The 24,932-nt window shown below is 40.5% G+C and overlaps 1 protein-coding gene across 1 annotated transcript in view; it reads right to left on the bottom strand.

Annotated features, from left to right (window-relative positions):
• Syn2 (synapsin II) overlaps nucleotides 1-16,620 on the bottom strand; it is a 138,908-nt gene extending 122,288 nt beyond the window's left edge. Inside the window, exon 1 of the mRNA XM_052174586.1 lies at nucleotides 16,119-16,620. Coding sequence (XP_052030546.1) covers nucleotides 16,119-16,498 — 380 coding nt within the window. The 5' untranslated portion in view covers nucleotides 16,499-16,620. The remainder of the gene's footprint in view (nucleotides 1-16,118) is intronic.
• Nucleotides 16,621-24,932: the final 8,312 nt, after the last annotated feature.

The following is a 24,932-nucleotide window of genomic DNA, read 5'->3' as shown; positions in this document are numbered from 1 at the left end:
CAGAAAGAGAAAATTGCTTCACCTCAGTAATCTTTCTGTATCACAGACATGGGCATGCCTACATGAGGAGAAATATGGAACAGTATTGCCTGGTGAATGGAGCACGACAGACAGCTAAGAGCATGGGCACAGGAGCTAGACTCCTGGTTCTAAGCCTATGAGCTTTAGTTTTTCCATTCGCAAAATTAGGTTAATAACAGTAATTTTCTTCATAATATAGTTAATGAGTTAGTATTTCTACATAAAGCAGTTTCTGCCCAACATGTTGTACATGGTTAATACATAATGTATAATTACCATGTACATCCTTTTTTTCTCTACACAAAACCTTCATGCCAACTAGCCTAAATCTCTACATATCAGACTCATCATTATTCAAGTTTTGTTTTTGTTTTTGCTCTTCTTTTAACTGAAATATTTCTCCTCTTCTCACTATTATAAATCATACTTATCCTTCAAATTCCAGATCACATCTGTCTCTTCTGTGAAACATTTTCCAACCTCCAGTCCATAGTCATCTTCATCCTTCTCTGAACAATTCTTTATACTGCCAAGGGATTCAAATTTTAGAAATCACTCAGTTTCTTGAAATTAATTTGAAAGGGCCTTGGAAAGCAGAAGAAATCACATTTCTAAATTTTTAAATAGAAACTTGAGGCCTCAAGAATTGCCTATGGTAGTGGCACAAATCGTTGGCAGCACAGAGATGTAAATGTTTGAACACTGTTTCCACAGTACTACAGTAGTTTTGTTTTTCTTGAGATTCTATAAAAGTTCTTAGAACTGAAAGCATTCACAAACACACACACACACACACACACACACACACATACACACATACACAAACACATTCTACATATGTTTTTACCAAGTATTTTACTGGTTTTATTACTTTCATAGGAGCTAACACACTAAAGTTGTTTGTTTGAATTAAAATAACAGAGAGCACAGCACTTTAGACATTAAATTTTCAACAGTTTTTCATCAGGAAGAGTCGGACTAGAAACCATAGTATATTGATATATATCCCTAGAGTCACATTGCAAGATCCAAATGACAAAGGATCAGTCTACATCATTGGAACCTAAGAAAGTATAAAAGAAAACCAGTTTGGGGCTACATTATCATTTCAATGTTGGTGTCTTCCAAAGATTTAAGTCCATGACAGAGAAGAGGATCTCTATTTCCTCCAAAAAAAAAAAAAAAAGCCCAAGTATCTTTGTACAGGATTAAATCAAGCTGGAGTTATTACAGAAAGTGGTTAGACCCCTTAAACAGAGAAGCAGATAAGAGGCTCATATCCTAGGACATGAACTTCAGTTTTTCTTCAAGAACTGGAATGGGAGAATGGTTCCATACCACTCTTTTGTAAGAAGGAAAGACAAGACCCCATAGTGAGAAAGACACAAGTAAGCAAAGTCATCTCTGGGTCCCAGAGAAGTAGAGAGTATGAAGCTATTCTCTGGGAGGTGAAAACAAACATGGGAGATTTCCCCTCACCAGAGAGGTGTTCTTAGACTCACAGCAAGTTTATCAACCACTCACTAAAGAAGGGTATAAGGTACAGATAAACAATTAATGCTTTTATAGCACTTTACTGTTTATAAAAATGTTTATAAATGTAGCCATAACTGGTAGCACAGGCCTATAATTGTAGGTACACAGAAAGCTGAAGCAGGATGGCAAAATCAAGTCTCTCATGAACTACAGAATGAGTTCAATCTCAGCCTAGAACTATTTCTAAAGATAGTTGATTTTTGAAGTTTGAAAACTAGTAATTAATCTAAAATATATTTGTAGAGAAAAATGGTTGACTTCCAATATATAACACATATGTCTGTGGTGGTTTGAATGAGAATGGCCTCCACATCCATAGATTTGAATGAACACTTACTTGGTCACCAGAGAGTGGCACTATTTGAAAGGATTAGAAAGCAAAGCCTTGTTGAAGGAAGCGTGTACCTGGGGGCGTGGGGGTCTGAGGTTTCAAAAAGCCCATTCCAAGCTCAGAGTCTCTCTCTTCCTGATGCCTGTGAATCTGGATATAAAACTCCAAACTACTTCTTTGCACCGTATCTGCCTGCATGTTGCCACACTTCTTGTCATGATGATAATGGACTGAACCTATGATACTGTAAGCAAGCCCCAATTAAATGTTGTCATCTATAAGGGTTGCCATGGTCCTGGTGTCTCTTCACAGTAATAGCAATAGAACACTAATGAAATGTTTCATCCTAAAATAATTCTCTATAGACAATGTTCCCTTCTATCCTTTTTATTTTTTTTCCTAATCTCCCAATCTTTCTCTGCCCTGGTGGAACTCAGTATGGCAATCACTGATTGGTTTACTTCAAAGTATATAAAGCCATATGGTGTATGGTAAAGATAAAAAAATTAATAAAATATTAAGTCTATGGAGGCAGACAAACAGATGTTATATCTAGGGACAAAGATATTCATGGACTTGGGCCAGCCAGATGACTCAGCAAATGAAGGCATTTGTCATCAATGCTGACAACCAGAATTTGATCCTTAGAACCTACATGGTGGAAGTACAGAACCAACTCTAGAAAGTGTCCTCTGACATCCACATGTAAACTATGGCATATATATTCAAGGAAGGAAGGAAGGAAGGAAGGAAGGAAGGAAGGAAGGAAGGAAGGAAGGAAGGAAGGAAGGAAGGAAGGAAGGAATCCACAGGCTTGAAAGAAGATATGAAAATACCCAACATGCAACATAGTGTAGGTAATTTGAAAAGAGTGTTTAGAAAAGTAGACCTGTCTCAATCTCAAAGCAGAAATTTAAATTTGATCAGGCAACAAAATGAAAGAAAAACAAAGGTAATTACCATAGAAGTTAACAGCTAACAAAAATAAGAAAGAATGGCACATGTACAAACTTGCAAACATTTTAGAATTACAAGAAAATGATATTTGGGAATGGTTAGAAGGAGGCTGGGGAGCAAAGAGGTCAAATCACAGGAGGACCATGAACTTTACCTACAGGACATAAGAAGCTACTGAAAGCTCTAAGCAAAGAACTAAAATGTCAAATTTACATTCAAATAGCTCGTCAAGTTGTTAAGCAGAAATTATGAAGAGACTTGCAGATGTTGCGGGCAAAAGTCAAGGAGGCTTTGAGGTAAGTTATTATTGTTGTCGTAGTTTGAAAGAGAATGGTTCCATATGTTCTTATGCTTGAATGGTTGGTCCTTAGTTGGAGGAACTCTTCGGGAAGGATTAGGAGATGTGTCTTTTCTGTAGGAAGTGTGATACTGGGAGTAGGCTTTGAGGATTCAAAAGACTTGCACCATTCCCAGTATGTCTCTCTGCCTCCTGCTTGTGGATCAAGATATGAGTGGGTATAGTAGTGTATTACTTTAATGCCAGCACTTGGGAAGTAGAACCAGGAGGATCTGTGAATTAGAGGCTAACCTGGTCTACACAGTGAGTTCCAGAACAATCAGGACTAAATAGGGAGACCATATTTAGTCTCAAAACAAACAAGGAACAACAAAAATATAGGATCTCTCAGTTGTTCTTGCCATAATGTCTTTGTTCTACCATCACAGATTCTAATACTCTGAAACTGTAAGGCCAATTAAACTTCTCTTTTATAGACTACCTTGATCATGGTGTTTCATCACAGCAATAGAAAAGAAACTAAGACACTGTGTATTTCTAAGTGAAACAGAGTATGAGAAGAGCTGAGATGGAGAAAAAAAGAAAAGAAATTCAATATTGGAACAAATAACCTGGAGCTGCATTTAACTATCTAACTAGAAATGTCAAGCAGCCCATTGAACCAATAAAGATCAGGACAAATTTCTGGTTAAAGGTTAAAAAAAAAAAAAAAGATGAGGGGAGGTTCTAATCACATTTAGGAAATGAGATCTTGAGAATAGATGGACCAGTGGAAAAATGTCAAATGGAAAAAGAAAGTAACCAGAATATAGTCCCCTAAGGAATAGCTCCATCTAATGAAAAAAGCGAAGAACTTTAAGAAGACAGTAAAGAATGCAATGTTCAGAGGCCAGGAGACTGTTAAAAGGACAATAAACATTGCCAAACACCAAGGAATGAAACTCTCAGTAGGTTTTAGCAGTTCGATACCCAAGCAAGATCAAATCTCTGCATTTCAAAGCAGACACCCAGAAAGTGTGGAGATGAATAATTATGGGATAAGAAAGTAGAAACAAGAGCCTCACTTCCAAAAGAGTAGATTAAGAAGTCAAAGAATGGTTGCTTTGTTTATTTGCTTGCTTGTTTTTTCTTGTTCCTTTATAACTAATCAGTAGAAAATTGGGAATAGGGCTGGAGAAATGGCTCAGAGGTTAAGAGCACTGGTTGCTTGCTCTTCCAGAGGTCCTGAGTTCAATTCCCAGCAACCACATGGTGGCTCACAACCATCTGTAATGGGATCTGATGCCCTCTTCGGGTGTGTCTGAAGACAGCTACAGTATACTCATATAAATGAAATAAATAAATCTATTAAAAAAAAAGAAAGAAAAGAAAATTGGGAATATGCACAAGGTGACAAAGAAAGAAGGAAAGGAAGAGGAAAGGAAGAAAGAAAAGAAAAGAAAAGAAAAGGGAAGGGAAGGGAAGGAAGAAATCTACGGAACATGACTTTTTAAATAGGTGGTACTTTCATCCTCTGAGAACAGAGTATGGAAAATATTAAGAAATACACAAAACAAGAGCATTCCAAACAAAGGCAAGTGAACAATAACATCAGAAGATCCTTCAAATCCAGCAAAATTTTAGAGAGAAGATAAAGAGAATGGTAAAAGTGACCAGAAGAACACTGAAAGGAGTCTGAAGAGATATGCTGCAGCTTATAAAGTAAGAAGATAAGCATAATAAGAAATGTTAGAGAAGAACATTAGAAAAAACTAAATTATAAGATCCAAGGATGCTTTTATTTGTTTTGCTCATAAGTACTTGGAAAGCAAAATGAACAATGGACTGGGTAAGGGAAAGAATATAAGCAACATCTTTTAAATACATTCTGCATACTTTTATTTCCCTCTTAACCCCCTGCCTTAATTATCACAAATGAAATGGAAGCTATTTTAGCATTTATGTTATTAAAATAAGAATTTATATAATCCTGTCCCTAAATTGTTAAAGACAACCAAATCAAATAAATAATGCTTCTTTCTAAAAATAAAATAAATAAAAATTAAAAAAAATAGCTGAGCTAGTGAAATGGTTCATTGGATAAAAATGACACATGCTTCAAGCCTGATGCCGAAGTAAAATATCTAGCAATGAATACCATATAAAGAGAAACTCTCACAACTGTCCTCTAGCTTCCAGGCATAAGCACATATACATACATACATACATACATATATACATACATACATACATACATGCACTAAACAAGTAAAATTTAAAAAGCAAGTAGCCAGGTTCAGTGGCACATACCTATAATCCCAGTATGAAGAGGCTCAGGAGGACCAGGAGTGTGAGGCCTGCCTGAACTACAACCGTGAGTAAAACCCAACCTGGATTACCCAGAAGAAAGAAATCTAACAACAAAACAGAACAAGACAAAAAAAAAAACAAAAATCACTAACGAGCAGCACTGGGAAAGGAAGATAGGTGGAGCCCTGGAGCTCCCTGGCCAAAAGTCTTGGTGATTCTGAGAGTTCGAGATTCATTGAGAGATCCAGTCTCAAAAAAACAAAGTAGGGAATCATAGGTTAAGAGAGCCAACATTGACCTGTGGCCTACACACACACACACACACACACACACACACAAATGGGGGTGGGGTACCCAAACAAGTTGAACTAAAAACGGGGATGTAGTATGAAGCACAGCACAGGTGGCTCATCTTTTATAACATGCTTTTTTTGGGACCTTATTTATTTCTTACAACAGTATTTGAAATATATACATTCTCACGACAGCATTTTGATATATACATGGTTGTGCCCATCTTTCAGATAAAGAAGCTAATTTTGTCTATTTTATTCCACAACCCAGAACAGTGTCTGGCAGATAGTAGACCCACACTGAAAAGCTGTCAAACAAGAGAAAGGAAAAGCTAAAGAAATTATCTAATTCTGACAGTCATATTGTTAATAGTGGAATCAGAGCTCCATTCTAGGTCTTCTGGTCCTCACTCCTGTATCTGCCTCAAACTGATGAAGAAAAAAAAAGGTAGGGGAAGCTGAATATAATATTAATGTACATTATAAAATTCTGAAAGACAGTTAAAATTACTCAAATGGCTCTTGTTAAGAGATAAATACCAAAGTTGGTATGCTCTCCTATTCTTTTTTTTTCTTTTTTTTTAATTTTTTTATTCGATATAATTTATTTACATTTCAAATGATTTCCCCTTTTCTAGCCCCCCCACTCCCCGAAAGTCCCGTAAGCCCCCTTCTCTTCCCCTGTCCTCCCACCCACCCCTTCCCACTTCCCCGTTCTGGTTTTGCCGAATACTGCTTCACTGAGTCTTTCCAGAACCAGGGGCCACTCCTCCTTTCTTCTTGTACCTCATTTGATGTGTGGATTATGTTTTGGGTATTCCAGTTTTCAAGGTTAATATCCACTTATTAGTGAGTGCATACCATGATTCACCTTTTGAGTCTGGGTTACCTCACTTAGTATGATGTTCTCTAGCTCCATCCATTTGCCTAAGAATTTCATGAATTCATTGTTTCTAATGGCTGAATAGTACTCCATTGTGTAGATATACCACATTTTTTGCATCCACTCTTCTGTTGAGGGATACCTGGCTTCTTTCTAGCATCTGGCAATTATAAATAGGGCTGCTATGAACATAGTAGAGCATGTATCCTTATTACATGGTGGGGAATCCTCTGGGTATATGCCCAGGAGTGGTATAGCAGGATCTTCTGGAAGTGAGGTGCCCAGTTTTCGGAGGAAACGCCAGACTGATTTCCAGAGTGGTTGTACCAATTTGCAACCCCACCAGCAGTGGAGGAGTGTTCCTCTTTCTCCACACCCTCTCCAATACCTGCTGTCTCCTGAATTTTTAATCTTAGCCATTCTGGCTGGTGTAAGATGAAATCTCAGGGTTGTTTTGATTTGCATTTCCCTAATGACTAATGAAGTTGAGCATTTTTTAAGATGCTTCTCCGCCATCCGAAGTTCTTCAGGTGAGAATTCTTTGTTTAACTCTGTACCCCATTTTTTAATAGGGTTGTTTGGTTTTCTGGAGTCTAACTTCTTGAGTTCTTTATATATATTTGAAGAAGGAGATGGAAGAAGACCTTAAAAAATGGGAAAACCTCCCATGCTCATGGATCGGTAGAATCAATATAGTTAAAATGGCCATTTTGCCAAAAGCAATATACAGATTCAATGCAATACCCATCAAAATCCCAACTCAATTCTTCACAGAGTTAGAAAGAGCAATTATCAAATTCATCTGGAACAACAAAAAACCCAGGATAGCTAAAACTATTCTCAGCAACAAAAGAAAATCTGGGGGAATCAGTATCCCTGACCTCAAGGAGGGTCTGGGATTGCAATACTACAGAGCAATAGTGTTAAAAACTGCATGGTATTGGTACAGTGACAGGCAGGAGGATCAATGGAACAGGATTGAAGATCCAGAAATGAACCCACACACCTATGACCACTTGATCCTCAACAAAGAGGCTGAAAACATCCAATGGAAAAAAGATAGCCTTTTCAACAAATGGTGCTGGTTCAACTGGAGGTCAGCATGCAGAAGAATGTGAATTGATCCATCCTTGTCTCCTTGTACTAAGCTCAAATCCAAATGGATCAAGGACCTCCACATAAAGCCAGACACTCTGAAGCTAATAGAAAAGAAACTGGGGAAGACCCTTGAGGACATCGGTACAGGGAGTAAGTTTCTGAACAGAACACCAATAGCGTATGCTCTAAGAGCAAGAATTGACAAATGGGACCTCATAAAATTACAAAGTTTCTGTAAGGCAAAGGACACCATCAAGAGGACAAATCGGCAACCAACAAATTGGGAAAAGATCTTCACCAATCTTACATCAGATAGAGGACTAATATCCAATATATATAAAGAACTCAAGAAGTTAGACTCCAGAAAACCAAACAACCCTATTAAAAAATGGGGTACAGAGTTAGGCTCTCCTATTCTTAAACACATAGACATGCCTAGAATTCAGAGATCAGTGTAATTTAATCACTTTGTTTTCTCCACGATAACCTGTCCTGTTCTTAGCTACCTCTTCCTGCTGTACTGAAGCAATACTATGAGGAATCACTCCTAGATCATCATGTCCTCTAAGGTGGTAGCATTGTAGCCTTTAATTGCAACTATAAGGGAAGAACAAAGGCATACAAATGCAACCCAAAGTGCACACACAGAAAATGTCACTCAAAATATTTATAGAGATCCACACATGATAGGAGTGCCTTGAAACAGATGGAGATAGAGAGAACCCTCAACCTAAAACCACTGTATTTAAACATGTCCTTACTTCATACAATAGGCACGATCCTTAAAGCCCTGTGTATATCACATTTTGTAAATACAGTAATATAAAAAAAACACTGAGTATTTACTACTTAAGATGAATCAGATGGTATATATTATTGCAAAATAAATTATCTTTATATTGGAAAAATATGTATAGCTAGGTATGGTAGTTCTCATCTATAATCCTAGAACCCAGGAGGCTGGGTGAGAAGAAATGCCATGAGTTCCTGAGTTCCAGACCAGCCCAAAATACAGAGCAGATGCTTTATCTCAAAAAATAAAAAACAATAAATAAATAAAACAACTTGTGATGAAAACTTTTGTAATTTTGCATCTAATCATTACAACTCTTCAGTATAAGCTAGCTAATAGACAGCTATTTTCCTGAGTTTGTTTATCTGTTAAATGGATATTCTATCTGCTACTCAGGATCACTGTGAAGATAAAACAGGAAAAGAAATATGGATATGTTGAGTAAACTGTGAAGCACAGACCACGTAATAGGAATCAAGAAATAAATTTTGTTCAGCAACAGAACATATACAAAATGTCTTTGGTTGCCAGGCACTGGTAGCACATGCTTTTAATCCCAAGATTTGGGAGGCAGAAACAGGCAGATCTCTGTAAATTCAAGGCCAGCCAGGGCTACAAAAACCAAATGTCTTTGGTCTATCAAGAGAAGAGAATTCAATCAAGAGAGTTCCTTAATGAAACATACACAACATTACAAGATTGGCTCTTTTACCCCTTGGAAATCATGTGGTTGAGAAACTTGGTAAGTTGGTATTAAATATAGAATACACAAAAGTGTGCTTTTTCATTCAGAGAAATGTTTAACCACTTATTGGCAAAGATTTATAGATATTACCAACACAGGAAAAGTTATAAAAGAACAGATCTTATACATTGTGTGTTATAATTCTTTTAGTTGGCAAATTTTAGAAAATCAAAGTTCAGTCTTGCAAAGTGGTTTACCTAAGAATGCATGATATACATTTTATGCAACATTTCTAATCATAGTATATTCATCCCAATAATCTGTCCCTGAGCTATCTTAACACTTTTTGCATACTAATTAACATGGCATATTAAAAAGCTGTGTAAATGCCTGTCCTTTCCTTCAGGGAACAGGAAGATCTCAATAGACACGTAAATACCCATTCCATCCTGAATTCCCAGCACTTGGTTTGTTTTAGATGCTGCAATGAACCATATTCTAGTTAGAACTGTTTTGTACGTTTTAGAAATAATCTGGAGATTTTCCTGTTTGATTAGCAAGATATTTTAGAAAAATATTTTAAAAGACTAATGCTACAGAACTGTATATGATTACAGAGTAGGTAATCATGGATTGATAAGAACAGTAAGATAGTAAAGGCTTCCTGAAGAGAAAGAAGGTCATCACTATAGCATAGGTTCTAGGAACATCAGTAGATTTCTGAATTTTTATGACAAGGTCCTCTAGAGTATATTTCAACAATTTTAGAATGACTTGTATTGAAACATCAACATCCCACTAACAGTACGATTTCTGCCCTGGTTATTATGTGATATGCTAAGTGCTCCTGACAATTCCTCAACCACCCTTTAAAAGAAAGAGATAAAGGGGGCTGAAGAGATGGTTCTGCTGTTAAGAGCACTTCCTGCTCTTGCAGAAGACCCAAGGTGGGTTCCCTACACCCACAGCAGGCAGCTCTCAACAGCATGTAACTGCAGAGTCAAAGAATTTGATGTCTTCTTCTGTCCTCTTTGGGCACCTGCACAAATATACATAGGCAAATAAATATAAAAATAAACTTTTAAAAAAGAATCAAAGGAGATACAAAAGTATTTTTCAGAAAGGTACGATAGCTTGGCAGGTTAAGACACCAAGCCTACTAATCCAGCCTCCAAGGGTCGCATGGTAGGAGAGAACGACAATGCCAAGTTGCCTTCTGCCTTTCCAATGTGTGGCATGGCATGTGCATGCTCTCTCCCTTCCTTCCTCCCTCTGACAGAAACAATAAATAAATAAGTGCAAATGTTTAGGTATTTCTAAGGAGAGAAGAGTCTAAATTGAAGTTTCCTTAAATAGTGACTTAGGAAAGAAAAATTATACTATGAAAGATATGTTCTAATTCCCCATTTTGTTTTTTTATTTCTCTTTTAAGATTTAGAGGTGGGGGAGGCAGGTAGGGGTGCCTGTGGAGGCCAGAAGAGGGCATTGGATCCCTGGGAGCTGGAGTTAGAGGTGGAATGAGCTTCCCGACTTGAGTGCTGAGATCTGAATCTGGTCCTCTGTAAGAGGAGCAGGTGCTTTTTACTGCTGGGCCATCTCTCCAGCTCCTTATCCTTTGACCTTTGACCTTCAACACATTGTTTCATTTCTCTAGACTAAATGATTATTTAGTTTCCTTTAAGTTTAATTATAAGATCAAAAGCCCCCAGCAAAGCAGTTGAGAGAACTGAGAATATAAATGAAACAATAACAGAAGTTAGAAGCTAAAATTACAAATTCTGGATTTAGTTATGTCAGTTACTAGCCTAATAACCTTGAGGAGGTCACTTGACACTCTTCAAACAAATATTTTCCTTGTTCGTAAGTATCCCAGATAGCCATATTTCAACTATATCCTAGAAGTTTAAAGTGTTAACTATTACTGCTGTAAACAATGAAATTCTATAAAACCTTCATGTTCCTACTAATTAGGAATAGGAGATATAATATCTTTCAAAAATAAACCTAAACTTCCTTTGAATTCCACCCCTCCTGAGTTCCAATCCAAATATTTCCCTAGAGCCACTCATGAGCACTGATCCAAACAGACTCCATATCTTTCATTCTGCTATTCTTAATAAAATGCTCAAAAGCCATTAAAAGTGTAAACTCTAGGGTTGGAGAGATGGCTCAGGGGTTAAGAACACTGACTATTCTTCCAGAGGTCATGAATTCAATTCCCAGCAACCACATAGTGGTTTGCAACCATCTGTAATGGGATGCAATACCCAGTTTTGGTATGTCTGAGGACAGCCATAGAGTACTAATACAAATGAAATAAATAAATCTTTAGAAAAAAATGAAAACTCTGAAACTGAAATGGTGGCACATGCCTTTAATTCCAGCACTTAAGAGGCAGCAGGTGGATCTCTGTGAGTTGGAGACCAGTGTGGTCTATGAATCAAGTACTAGGACAGCTAGGGATACACAGAGGAAACCCTCTCTCATAATAATTAATAATAATAATAATAATAACAATAATAATAATAATAAAGCAAGGTGTGGTGGTACACATCTTTAATCCCAGCATTTGGGAGACAGAGGCAGGCAAATCTCTGAGTTTAAGCTGAACCTAGTCTACATAGTAAGTTCCAGGACAGCCAGGAATACACAAAGAAATCCTGTGTCAAAAAAGAAAAGAAAAGAAAAGAGAAAATTTTTATAGCACATCAATTTAATCTCTTTGTGACCTCCTTTTTTGGCACTGTTTTTATTCTGTTATAGACGAAGCCAAAACTGCTTCTCTTAAATCAAGTTTCTTCAAAGTCTCATTTCTTCCTTTCATCATTCTGGTCTGTGTTTGTTCTTCCTTCCTTTACACATAATCTCATGTGTTTTGGCTTGAACTCAAAACAATCCTCTTGCTCAGTCTCTTGAGTGCTGAGACAGCAGGTATGAGACATGGCCCATCTCTACCACTCATTCTTTTAAATCACATGATGATCACAAAGAACGAATAACATTTTCAGAACTTAGTATAACATATAAAGTAATTGCTCAGTAAATGATTATTGTCACGTTGCTGCACTAGTAGCACTAGTCACATGCCTTTCAGTTCAGTATGTCTCAAATTTGATAATGAAGATCTTGTTCAAATGCAAAATACATTTCAGTGGCTAGAAAGTAGGATCTGTGATTCTATTCTTCAAAATGCTCCTGGTTGATGCCAGTGCTGTTGATCCAAGGGCCATACTTTGAATACAAGACATAGATTTTAGCAAGCTTTATTAAAATGTATATTAATTGTATCTGCTCAGTTAGATAGTAAGCTCTTAGAAGACATATTATTTATCATTTGTCTTAGCAAATGTACCTTTAAATATGCTCAATAAACATCTGTTGGCTTATTGTATCTGTGGTTTCTAGATGATCAAGAGTGTTTATGCCATACTGATTTTCAAATCAAACACTAACCTATGCCAACAGGAAAAGCTTACTTGACAGCTGGAGTCACAATTACTTGACTGCATTAGAGTCAGAGAGAATCTGGTAGAAAACTTTACCTATTCATAAGTGAGGACATAATAGAGAAGCAAGAATGGTTCAAATGGTCACCTTCTCTATGACAGTGTGAAGATCATTAAAGTGAAATCTTAATTGCTCTTCAAATTTAGCTTTGAACCTTTAAAAAAAAGATATGTGTTTGGGGCAATACAAAAACCAATCATAATTAAATAATACACACACACACATACACATATATATGCGTTTTAATTAATTTTTAGTGACTCATATATTTTTCAGTAAACTTTTAGTGTACAATTAATCTAATGCTCTTGGGCTGTATTGAAATTTCAAGAAAAAGAAAGAAGCATCTTCCAATTTTCTCATGAATCAGGTCAGAAATCAGGGTTCCATGTTACACTGCCCATAATTACACTGATAAGAAATTCAAAAGAATCTTCTGTATATTAACATGGATCTGAAAAGCTACCTACTTTAAGATTTATTTTAAATCTAAAATTATTTAGATGCTTCTTAAAAACCCCCTTTATGTTAGCATTCTATAATTCAGATGGGACCAATATATTTAAGTTCTCCTGGGATACGACATTCTTCGGACTCAGGCACCATAAAAATGGCATTGGGTATATATAACACCTGCTTATTAAGTTCTGTCTAGGTAGCTTAAACTATGAAACAAATTATTTAGATTAGTCTTCAGAACAAAAAGCACCTTTGTAAGCTACTGTGTTTGTCATAAGCAGCCACCTGCTCCTTAATTCGGAGGCCTTTCAATAAAACCACTCATCAATATTTAACTGAGGTGTTTTAAACAAATTTAGACATGTTAGAAGATAGCAAAATTCTTGGAATTGCTATTACCTACAAAAACACAGAAGCCCAGAACTACCATCAAGTCGCAGCTCAAACTCAGCTTAAGAGTTTTAATAAATCAATGTTATTACTCCAGAGAAAAGCCTAAGGCAGTTGAGAGTCAGCCCACAGGAAAGTGAATCCTATTACTTCCATCAGAAGTTTAGTCTCTAGGGCAAAGCAGATTCTCTGGTTTATACCAGGCACTCTTCCTAGAAAATAATCCTATCCAAGGAGAATTTCAAATCTCAACTCTCTCATTTCTAAATAAACAGATTCGCTGTGATCCTCGTCATACTTGTACAAACACTCATCTACCTACCTGCAGGTATCTAACTAGCAATTAGAACCAAGAAAATAGCTTCAGCGGGGTAAGGGACTGGGACAAAGCTCACAAGAATCAGAATCTTGCACAGAAAAATGAAGTATCAATGTCAGTCTCATTCCTCCCTGCTTCCTGGATTTTCTTTATGACTAATTTTTTAACTGTTTACCAGTAACTCTTATTGTCACTAATTTCTGAAATAGCCTTAATAATTCTAGATTCCATTGTTAACTGTCTCAGGTATCTATTGTGTCACCCAAATTGGTGTGAGCTTTCCAAAAAGCCCCCAACATTGTCTAAGCCCTAAAAGGATATGTATTATTACTAGGTATCACAGTAGCATTCTAATAATGAGACAATACAGAAGGATATCCAGCAGCGAAACCAAGCAGCTGTTACTGTACCATTTGTTAGCTGAACAACTGCAAGTTTACCACTTACCTTTTCTAAGCCTCAGATTTCTGGTGAAGACCCAATATAATATCACGTTAAGAGACCTGACTAGAGAGTCTGATATACAGTGTGTACTTAAATAGAACTTGTTTCTCTTCTCTTCCTCCTGAACAATCACTTGTTGATTTGAACTGAGAGGAGTGATTCTTCCAGGAGACTGCCAGTGGCACTACTGTCATACTTTCTCCATTACCCTCCTGGTATTCCCCATTACCTTTGTTATTTCCTGATAAAGGTCTTTTCTACTCTACTATCTTGAAAAATAAGCTTCAACCACACAACCCACCCAAAGGAAATGATTCCAGCACAGTAACAGGAGGACATGCAACTCCAGGTAACAGGCCACTTCCACCAGCTCATCCCAGCACTCCCTCCCTTCCTCCCTCCTTCCCTCCCTCCTTCCCTCCCCACAAGTCTCTCAGTGAAGGAATGGCAGAGAAATCACAACAGGGAAGCAGCTAAAAGAGAAATAAACAGCTCTGGGGTCCCTGTGTCTTTCTCTTGGGAAGAACTCTCAGGTGCAGGCACCAATCAGCCTCATCCCCTTAGGAAAAACAAAACAAAAAAATGCTTCCTCACATTCCTAAAGAACAAACCTGGCCTTTTCATGTTTCCATACCCACCACTCAGCCCACCATCCACCATCACTTAAGTCAGCTTCCTACTGCATCAAAGAAACCACTCTGAAGCTCTTAATTAATTAGTCTTCAGTGGACCTCATTCGTGTGTTTCTCAACTAAACCTAACACCTTCCCCAATCTTCCCTATTCCCTACATCTCTTTTAAAAGAAAAAGAAAAGCATTCTTGAAGTGTCCCTTTTACTGCATTAAGGTCAATCATTTTATCTGTGCCCTTTAACAATCTGTAATGTTTTTACTTAGGTCTTCATCATTCAGCTGAAAAAGCCAGCATCATGTACAAACACAGGAGCACACAAACACACACACACACACACAGAGAGAGAGAGAGAGAGAGAGAGAGAGAGAGAGAGAGAGAGAGAGAGAGAGAGGAGGGAGAGAAGGGGAGAGAGGAAGAGAGAGAGAACAAAATTTTAAAAACATACATCCCCTCCTTGCTGCATATATACAGTAATCTCATTATTTTTAAACAGATGTCAATCACTCAGAGACATCTGTTATCTAACCTACCTTGATGTCAATATAGGTACAGGCTTAAAAAACAAAACAACAAATAACAACAACAACAAACACCTATCCACCTTAAATACTAATATCCACTCCCAATTCATTCCAGGCCTTTAAGACTAGAATTTTTTGGTGTCTTTTATTTTGATGGCCATCTGGGGCCATTTTCACCTTAGCTTGTATGTGTCTATAAACTGTTAAGTCTGCCCCCACCATAAGTATTTCTTGTGTTTTGTTTTTGGTTTTTATTAGTTCTTTGAGGATGTTGTACAACCTGTTTTGATCATATTCACCCTCCCTCCCCCAGCTTTTTTCAGATCCATCCCCCTTCTGTTCCCACCCAACTTCGTGGTGTCCCCACCACCACTGTCATGGCCAATATGTGCTGCCCAAATATTCTTGGCTGTGTGGCCTTCCTTTAGAGCGTGGTCGACTTATCACTATTTTCAAGCCCCATCGGTGCTTAATGAAGTAGCTTGCTCTGCCACCAGCCTGGAGGCCACCGAGTCGGACCCCAGGACCCAGGTCTCCGGGAGGTTGGCGCCTGCCCTCGCCCCTCCCACACAGGGACACCTGCTCGTCCCGGATGCTCTCCCGGGTGACCTCGAGGGTCGACTTCACACCCTGCCCCCGGCGGACCCCGCAGGGGCCTACCAGTCGGTGTGCGGCTCGTCGACCACCAGCAGCACCTTGGCCTTCCTGGAAGCGGCCGAAGGCGCGGGCGCGTCCACCAGGCCGGCGGAGGCGGCCGTCTGCTTCACAGCTTGTGACAGCGAGCTGAAGAAGCTGCTGCCCACCGACGGCGTCGGCGCGGGCTGCGGCGCGGGCTGCGGCGCGGGTGCCTGGGCGGGTGGCGGCCTGCGCTCGGGGCCGGGCGAGGCAGCTGAGGTGGCCGCCGACGCCGTGGCGGCCCCGGGGCCAGGGGCGGGAGGGGGCTGCTGCGGCTCCGGGCGCTGAAGGTCAGTCATGTAGCCATTGGGCAGGTTGGCGATGAAGCTGCTGTCCGACAGCCGGCGCCTCAGGAAGTTCATCATCTGGCTTGAGGGACTGAGGGCGCTCGAGGCGGCGGGCCAGGCGGCGCGGAGAGGATGGCGCGGGGCGACCGAAGAGGGTCCGCGTCTCCGAGAGCCCAGCAGACAGCCGCGGCGCTCTGGGTCTGGAGAGCCAGCCCGCTAGCGAGAGAGCGGTTGGAGGTGCCGCGGGCGTGGCTACCTCTATCCCCGCCCCTCTCCTCAGAGCCTGCTCCGCCCCCGCCCTACTCGTGTGCGCACGCCCCGCCTTCGGGCTCTGGCGCAAAGAGGAGAGTGTGCCCTCCCGCCACCTGAGCGTGACTGTGTGGGAACCAGGCGCTCTCACAGTGTGGAGGGAAGGCAAGCCGAGAGTCTCCCACCATCATCACCACCTTCGTGGTTTGAAGAGGAGAGTCGCATCCCTGTTCCAGGCGAAGACACCTTCCTATAGAAGAGAGGTGTCAGCTTCCCTACCCTGAGGTGAGAGAAAAGAGCGACACCCGCCCCTCCCCCACTCGCTCTGGCCTGTGTACACGCGCGCACACCCAGGCACGCCATTCAGTGAGCAAAACGAAGCATCTCCTTTCCTGAAGCTCAGGAGAAAGAGGTCAAAAGCCCCAACTTTCAGATGAAAAGGAATGGGCTAATCTATCGCTGCTAATGCACACCCCTTATGTTGAGACTTGAATGAATGAATGAATGAATGAATGAATGAATGAATGAATGAATGAATGAATGAATGAAAGCTGCCTACCCATGCTGAGTAGTATGGTCTCCCTGACCCAAAAAGTAGAAGTCCAGACCACAGTGAAGTAGAGGGCTATCTCATCCTCCTTGAAGAAGAAAGAATCTAAGCAGACCCTCTCACACTGCCCTGGAGGACATTAGGAGGCAATTTCTGTGGCCCACATAATAGTGCACAATTCTCTCCCTGACCAGAGAGAGACAGTGGGGGGGGGGGGAGGTGGGGCAGAGAGGGAGAGACAGAGAGAGAGGCTGAAAAGGTCTTTTCAGGATTCCTCAGACAGATAGCCAAGGCCACCCCCTCAATTTGCTTCCCTAACATACATTGTCCCCCCCCCCCCCAGTGGTAGGGAGACCTAGTCCTCTGATTGACCATCTCCATGAAGGTTTATCTGACTACCAACTTCTCTATGCACTCTCTAAATTTTGTGTGTTCTTTGGACCTTTGTTTTGACCTGTCTACAGGTATATTCGTCTCCTACATTGTAGTGGAACAAAAATACAACAGATGTACTTGACAGGCAGACCACCTGGAGTGATGCACAACTTTGGGCAAATTACTCCTTTGAACCTTTTTCTTCCACAGCTAATAAAAACAGATAACACTTTTCAAAGCTGTTGGAGTGTATGAAAACATGTAGGTAAAGCATCTGGTACACAGCAGATATTCCAGTAGTGGTACCTAAATCCTCATTATTATTTGAATTGGTTCTCGGTAGTATTAACTAGGCTGGATGGAATCAGTGCGTGTCTTGACACTAATGTTAGCAGAATGTTCCTGTTTTGTACATCCAGGTTGGTGCTCAGCTATAAGCCAATGGCATCAGAGAGGCCTATTTATTGGTTATAAATAAATAGCCATCCGGGCTGTGGTGGTGCACGCCTGTAATCCCAGCACTCTGGGAGGCAGAGGCAGGCGGATTTCTGAGTTCGAGACCAGCCTGGTCTACAGAGTGAGTTCCAGGACATCCAGGGCTGTACAGAGAAACCCTGTCTGAAGAAAAACCAAACCCCCACAAAAAAACAAATATAAATAAATAAATGACCAATAAAATTAAAAAGCAACCCTTGACTCAGGTAAACTCACAACTAAGAGACAGGAACAATTACCCACAATGAGATGTGAGGAATTCTGTTGGATTTACAACAAAGACAAAAGCAAAGACACAGGATTCATTCACCTCCGAGGCTTAGGAAAGGCTTCTCAGAAGAATGTTTAAGATAGGTCTTAAGACACATGGTAAACGTTAGCAGAACTGGAGAGAAAGCTCTGTAGTTTGGAGCACTTGTTACTCCTCCAGAGGAGCCAAGTCTGGTTCCCAACACCCAGGTCAAGAGACCTATGATCACCTGTAACCACAGCTTCAGGGAATATGACACCCTCATCTGGCCTACACACACACACACACACACACACACACGTCATAACATTTACACAGATATACTATCTTGGTAACTGTTCCGTTGCTATAAAGAGACACTTATGGCCAAGACAACTTATAAAAGAAAGTATTTGATTGGGGGCTTGCTTAGCATCAGAGGATTAGTCCATTATCATCATGGCAGAAATTATGGCTGGTGGCAGGCAGGTGGGCATGGAACTGAGAGCTTATATCCTGATCTATAGTCAGACAGGCAGAGAGAGACAGAGACAGAGACAGAGACTGGGCCTAGCATGGACTTTTGACACCTCAAAGCCCACTTCCAGTGACACACCTCCTCCAAGGCCTTCTAGTCCTTTCCAAACAGTTCCACTAACTGGGGCCCGAGCATTCAAACATGGGAAAATGAGAGCCATTCTCATCCCAACTACTACTACTACTACTACTACTACTACACACACACACACACACACACATACACACACACATAAGTAAAAAGAAATCTCTCCCTCTCCCTCTCCCTCTCTCCCTCTCCCTCTCCCTCTCCCTCTCTCCCTCTCCCTCTCCCTCTCCCTCTCTCCCTCTCCCTCTCCCTCTCCCTCTCCCTCTCCCTCTCCCTCTCCCTCTCCCTCTCCCTCTCCCTCTCCCTCTCCCTCTCCCTCTCCCTCTCCCTCTCCCTTTCCCTCTCCCTCTTTAAGAAAGTATCCATAGAGAAATAAAGGCAGCATTCAGGCAGAGAAACAGATGTTGTGAACTCATGGCTCTTCCAGAATGGACTGTTTCATGTGCTCACTTTGTCAGATCTCCTGCAGACATTATAATAAAGTATTCTAGTGACTAGGATGTGAGTTTTTCAAATATAGAACTGTACTTTGTCATCTTTGGACCCCCAACATCCAGTGGGGTCCTTCCACGTAGTAAGAATTCAGCTGTATCCTTACATAATTTAGTCCTTTCCAACTGAAGAATAAAACTTATATTACTGATAACCAAATAAACATAATTTATCACACTTTCCTTTCTAGAATTCCTAAAAGTGTGTGTGTGTGTGTGTGTGTGTGTTTAAGAAAAATCAAAGAAATCTTTTCCAAACATCTGTTTCTCCATTGGCAGGGTTTCAGAGACTCTGTATGTCTTAGGGTTACTAATACTGTGCTAAAACGCCATAACCAAACAGCTTGGGGTGGAAAAGGGTTTACTCAGCTTCGGCTTCTACATCATAGTTCACCATCAAGGGAAGTCAGGATAGGAACTCAAGCAGGAACCTGGAGGCACCAAATGATGGAGAGGCCGTAGAAGAATGCTGCTCACTGGCTTGCTCTTCATGGCTTGCTCAGCCTGCTTTCTTACAGAACATAGGACTGCCAGTCCAGGGATCAAACCACCCACAATGGGCTGGGCCCTCCCCCATCAATCACTAATTAAGAAAATGCCTCACAGCCAGATCTTATAGAGGCATTGCCTCAATTGAAGTTCCCTCCTTTAGACAACTCTAGTTTGTGTGAAGTTGACATACAACTAGCCAATTCAGTGTAACTTCTATTTTTAGGTAATTTTGGTATTTTTCTAATATATTTTGTTAAGGAATTACCCTTAAATATTGAGCTTGTAGTATGTGTATAAATTTTTTTAAACCAGCCTATTTAAAACGTATTTTAAACATCTAAAACACATAAGCCATTGTATGCTACAGACTAGATGATAGAGGAGATTCAAGTATGAATAAACCCCAAATTCATGCCTTAGGAGACAGCTTATAATTAGCAGTAGCAGAACAGTCTGTGAGTAACCAGAAAGTGGAGCAGGCAGTGAGTGTTACAGAAGCCAAGGGGAGAAGAAGCCTTTTCAGGATGGGAGATTTTATAGAAGAACTAAGGAAATTCTCATAGACAAGAAAATGTGGAGAAAGGAAGTGATATGCAGAGGAGAGCAAAACTGTGGTCAGAGAAGTGGGGCTGATAAGGATTAGCATTGTATAGATCTATTGCTGTCTATGTTATTTTAATCATTGGACCTTTGTGCAGTATGTATTATGCCCTACAGTGTTCAGGGAGGCTTAGAGAGATTGCCCTTGTGTAAAGTATTCTGCTGTTATCTATAGAACTGCTCTCCACAGTTCAGTTACCTGACATCGACTGTGATCCAGAAATATTATGTAGAGCACTCCAGGGGGGACACTGACGTGGTCGGCTCAGTAGGTAAAAGCATTCACCACCAAGCCTAACAACCTAGATCAACCCCTGGGACTTACATGGTGGAAGAGAAAACAACTCTCACAAGTTATCCTATGGCTTACACACACACACACACACACACACACACACACACACACACTGAATCAGAAAATAGAAAGCAAACCATTTGAAATTGCATGCCATTGCATATTGTGATGGAACCTGCATGCTATGACTCGTGCCTTCACCAGGACACCAATGCTGTAGACACCACTATACCACTACACCAGTACACCAGTGCTGTAGACACCACTACACCACTACACCAGTACACCAGTGCTGTAGACACCACTACACCACTACACCAGTACACCAGTGCTGTAGACACCGCTACACCACTACACCACTACACCAGTGCTGTAGACACCGCTACACTACTACACCAGTACACCAGTGCTGTAGACACCGCTACACCACTACACCAGTACACCAGTGCTGTAGACACCACTACACCACTACACCAATACACCAGTGCTGTAGACACCACTACACCACTACACCAGTGCTGTAGACACCACTAGCCCATTATGTCGCTCAGTTATTATCTCAGCTATTGCATCTCAGTGCTTGTGTTCAAGTGAACCAAATTCCACTTAATATCCTCAAAGCAGAAGAATAGTAGTGCTGACTGCAGAAGAAATGCAAAAGACAAGCCATAAAGCGCCTTTAAGAGAAAAGATAAAAATTCTCAGTTTAATATGGAAAGAAAAAAGTCATATACTTAAGTTGTTAACATTTATAGTAAAGTATGGAGGGAGAGGCCACATTCTCAAAATTTTTATGATAGTATAGTGTTGTAATTGTCTCATTTTATTATTACTATTAATTTCTTTCTATATTGAGTTTATAAATTAAGCTTTGCTGTTGAAATATCTGTATAGAAGAGATCATGATATATATAGAATTCTGAGTCACAGTAGTTGGAGCATCCACCGCAGGTCTTGGAATATATTCACCTCAGATAGGTGGGGGCTTCTCTATGTGCTCATGTAATTGTACCTATCCATTCTGGTTTTTGTAAATCACCTCAATGTTAGGTATTGTTTCTCTTCTTTCAGGGTGATCTACGCTGAAACCTAGGCTGGTAAAATGGTTATTGGACATAGATGTTAGAGGTGGCAACTACACCAAACTATTTTCTCAGAAAACTGCTTGGCTTTAGATTCCTCTATTAGAGCAACAGAAATCCACAAGTCCATCAGAAATGTTTATTAAATATTCTACTGTCACTCATTATCTTCTGGTAGGTTTTAATAAGAATATGCTCTAATGGACAACACAAACTGTTTTCTCACACTTGTGTGTAGGTGGCCATTAGCCAGTTGCACATGATCACAGTGTGTACAGCTGTGAGTCACCTGTGTTTAAGCCATGTTATCGGTATTCCAGTGGTCCTTGCCAGGATGTATCTTTTCATCCTGTTCATTAGCCTAAGCTTGGCTTCTATCTTTCCCTGATTCCTGCCTGGGTCTAGGCTCCAGAAATAGGTAGAATTCCTCCCTATCATTCTTTCTTATACAATGTGTTTTACTTAGAATTGAAGGAATGGTTAAGTTTGAATTTAGGAAACTTTTCAAAATATAAAAGCCTGGCAACATTAGGGACTCTTGTCCTTGTCTGTCTCTGAAACCAACCCACTTTCCCCGCCCCTATCTCCTGTTAAAGGGTTTTTCCTCTCAGAGCAATCAGCAGAGGTGTCCCTCTTGCCTCTCTTAATCCCTCTGTGACCAATTGAGTCAACTTTCAGAATCTCAGAGGTGTATTCCAGTCAAAGCCCAGGATTCTTTGCTTTGCATTCCTTCCATGTGCAATCTTTATCCTCGCACTGAATTGTAAGCACAGGGTATCATCTAGCAACTGTGGATCAAATAATCATGTTATATATATATATATATATATATATATATATATATATATATATATATATATATATATGTGTGTGTGTGTGTGTGTGTGTGTGTGTGTGTGTGTGTGTGTGTGTGTTTGAATATGATTAGCCCAAGGAGTGACACTATTACAAGGTGTGGCCTCATTGGAGTAAGTAAGTGTGGCCTTGTTGGAGGAAGTGGGGGGTGGGCAATGAGACCCTCCTCCTCGCTGATCTTCTCCTAGCTGCCTTTGGAACAAGAAGTAGAACTCTTAGCTCTTCCAGCACCATGCCAGTGTGGATTCTACCATGCTTTCCACCATAATGATAGTGGACTGAATCTCTGAACCTGTAAGGAAGCCCCAGTTAAATGTTGTCCTTTATAAGAGTTGCTGTGGTCATAGTTTCACTTCACAACAATAAACCCCTAACTAAGAATATATATATATATATGTAATAAATCCCTAACTAAGAATATATATATTTCATATATATGATGTATATGTATGATATATATCATACATACATACATACATATCACCTTCCCTTGAGCAACAATGCAGTAGAGAAAGCTCACAGGGGCAAAAGCTAAGTATGCGCCTGTGCAGCAGTGGGAGTACCTTGGGTAGGCAGAACCCAAAAGCCTAGTTTAGGCTACAGGTGGTAGTGGCTCACACCTGTAATCCCAACACTCATGTAGCAGAGACATGAGGGTGACAGAAAGTTCAAGGCCAGCCTAGTCTACATAGTAAGACCTTGTTTCAAGAACAGAAAGGAAAGTTGGTGGGCAAAATGGCCCAGCAGGTAGAGGTACAAACCTAACTACCTGACTTTGGTTCCCAGAATCCACAAGAGAGTAGAAGGAGAGCACCAACTGCCCATGTTGTCCTCTGACTTTCTCTCTCACATATATAAATTATTGTTATTATTATACTTTTAATGAAAGGAAAAGGGAAAGAGGGATGGAGAGTACAGAAACATAACTTAAAGGAAGACCTGTCACACTAGCTACTGAGCAAAATGTTGTTGCCAGTTTCTACACGTGGAGATTGGCATGAACCACCATTTTTAGCTCTTGCTCACTTTCCAGGTCCAGAAAGCCCATTCAGACTCCTTTGCTCTAAAGAGAAATGGAAATGTTTGGAATTCCGAAGTCGTGCACCGTTGACCTGCTCTGTCACTAACTCATTGGCTTTAAAGTCCTCCACAGGCTGCTGAAGACTCTCAGTTCATATGTAAACAGGAAGTGATAGCATCTGCCTGGATGGTTCCTCTCATGACATGACCAAAGAAGATAGTTGAAAACGGCAAACCTTTACCAAAAGAGATATTGTGGTTTCTTTCCACACTGTTGTATGGTGTTTGGAGCACCTCCCAGAATCTACCATGGCCACTGAGGTGGGCCTTCTTGACACTGCTGGTCTGGGCCCCATCACTTCTTTCTTTTCTACTTCTGACTAATCAGCAGAGGACCGCTATACCCTAGCATCCAACCAAGGTGGTCACATAAGCTGGGCCAATGTGCCATAATTAGGAAATGCAGAACTCGAAGTCAAGTCCCAAATCATGTTAGCTCATATCTTTGCCCAAGTCACCTTCAGCCTCAGTTTCCTCAGATGTGAAAGAATATGACAACTGTTATAACTACCTTGAAAGACTACTGAGAAGATCGAGATTGAGTGCATTTTATAAGCTGTAAAGCACTGTGCAAATGTTAGCTATTGATATTTCTCACTCTAGTGGATCACAGAGCTTGCCAGCAAAAGTAAATTACCAAAAAAAGGAGGAAAAAAAAATCTTCCCACACATAATTATCCCAGCATTAAATACTAGGGAGAACTCAGGCAGGTGTGTGGGGTGTAAGGTCGTCCCTCTCAGTGACTCTCAGGCTTAATCATACCTGCTAAAATAAATGCAGCACTGCTTTGACTGATGGTTTCTACCTTCTAGGTGACCTTGAACAAGGTCACCTCCCCTCCCTCCCTCCCTCCGTCTTTCCCTCTCTCTCTCTCTCTTCCATTTTCTAGTGTGGAAAATATGGGTAAGGGAGCTGAGCCAGGTGATCCCCAAGGTCTGATGATGTCAGTGAGATTCTCTGGGTGGAGTCTCACAGGCAAACAAAACCTGATGTCAGCAGACTGAGCAAGGAAATACAGGCAAGGGCGGGGCTGGGGAGCAAACACAGAACAGGTGGCTCTAGAGAGCAAGAGAAAAGCACAGGCAACACAGGT

Source organism: Apodemus sylvaticus, chromosome 2 (genome assembly GCF_947179515.1).
Source record: "Apodemus sylvaticus chromosome 2, mApoSyl1.1, whole genome shotgun sequence".
NCBI lineage: Eukaryota > Metazoa > Chordata > Mammalia > Rodentia > Muridae > Apodemus > Apodemus sylvaticus.
The sequence above is the reverse complement of the archived record's forward strand: the minus strand, read 5'-3'. Positions and strand labels throughout refer to the sequence as shown.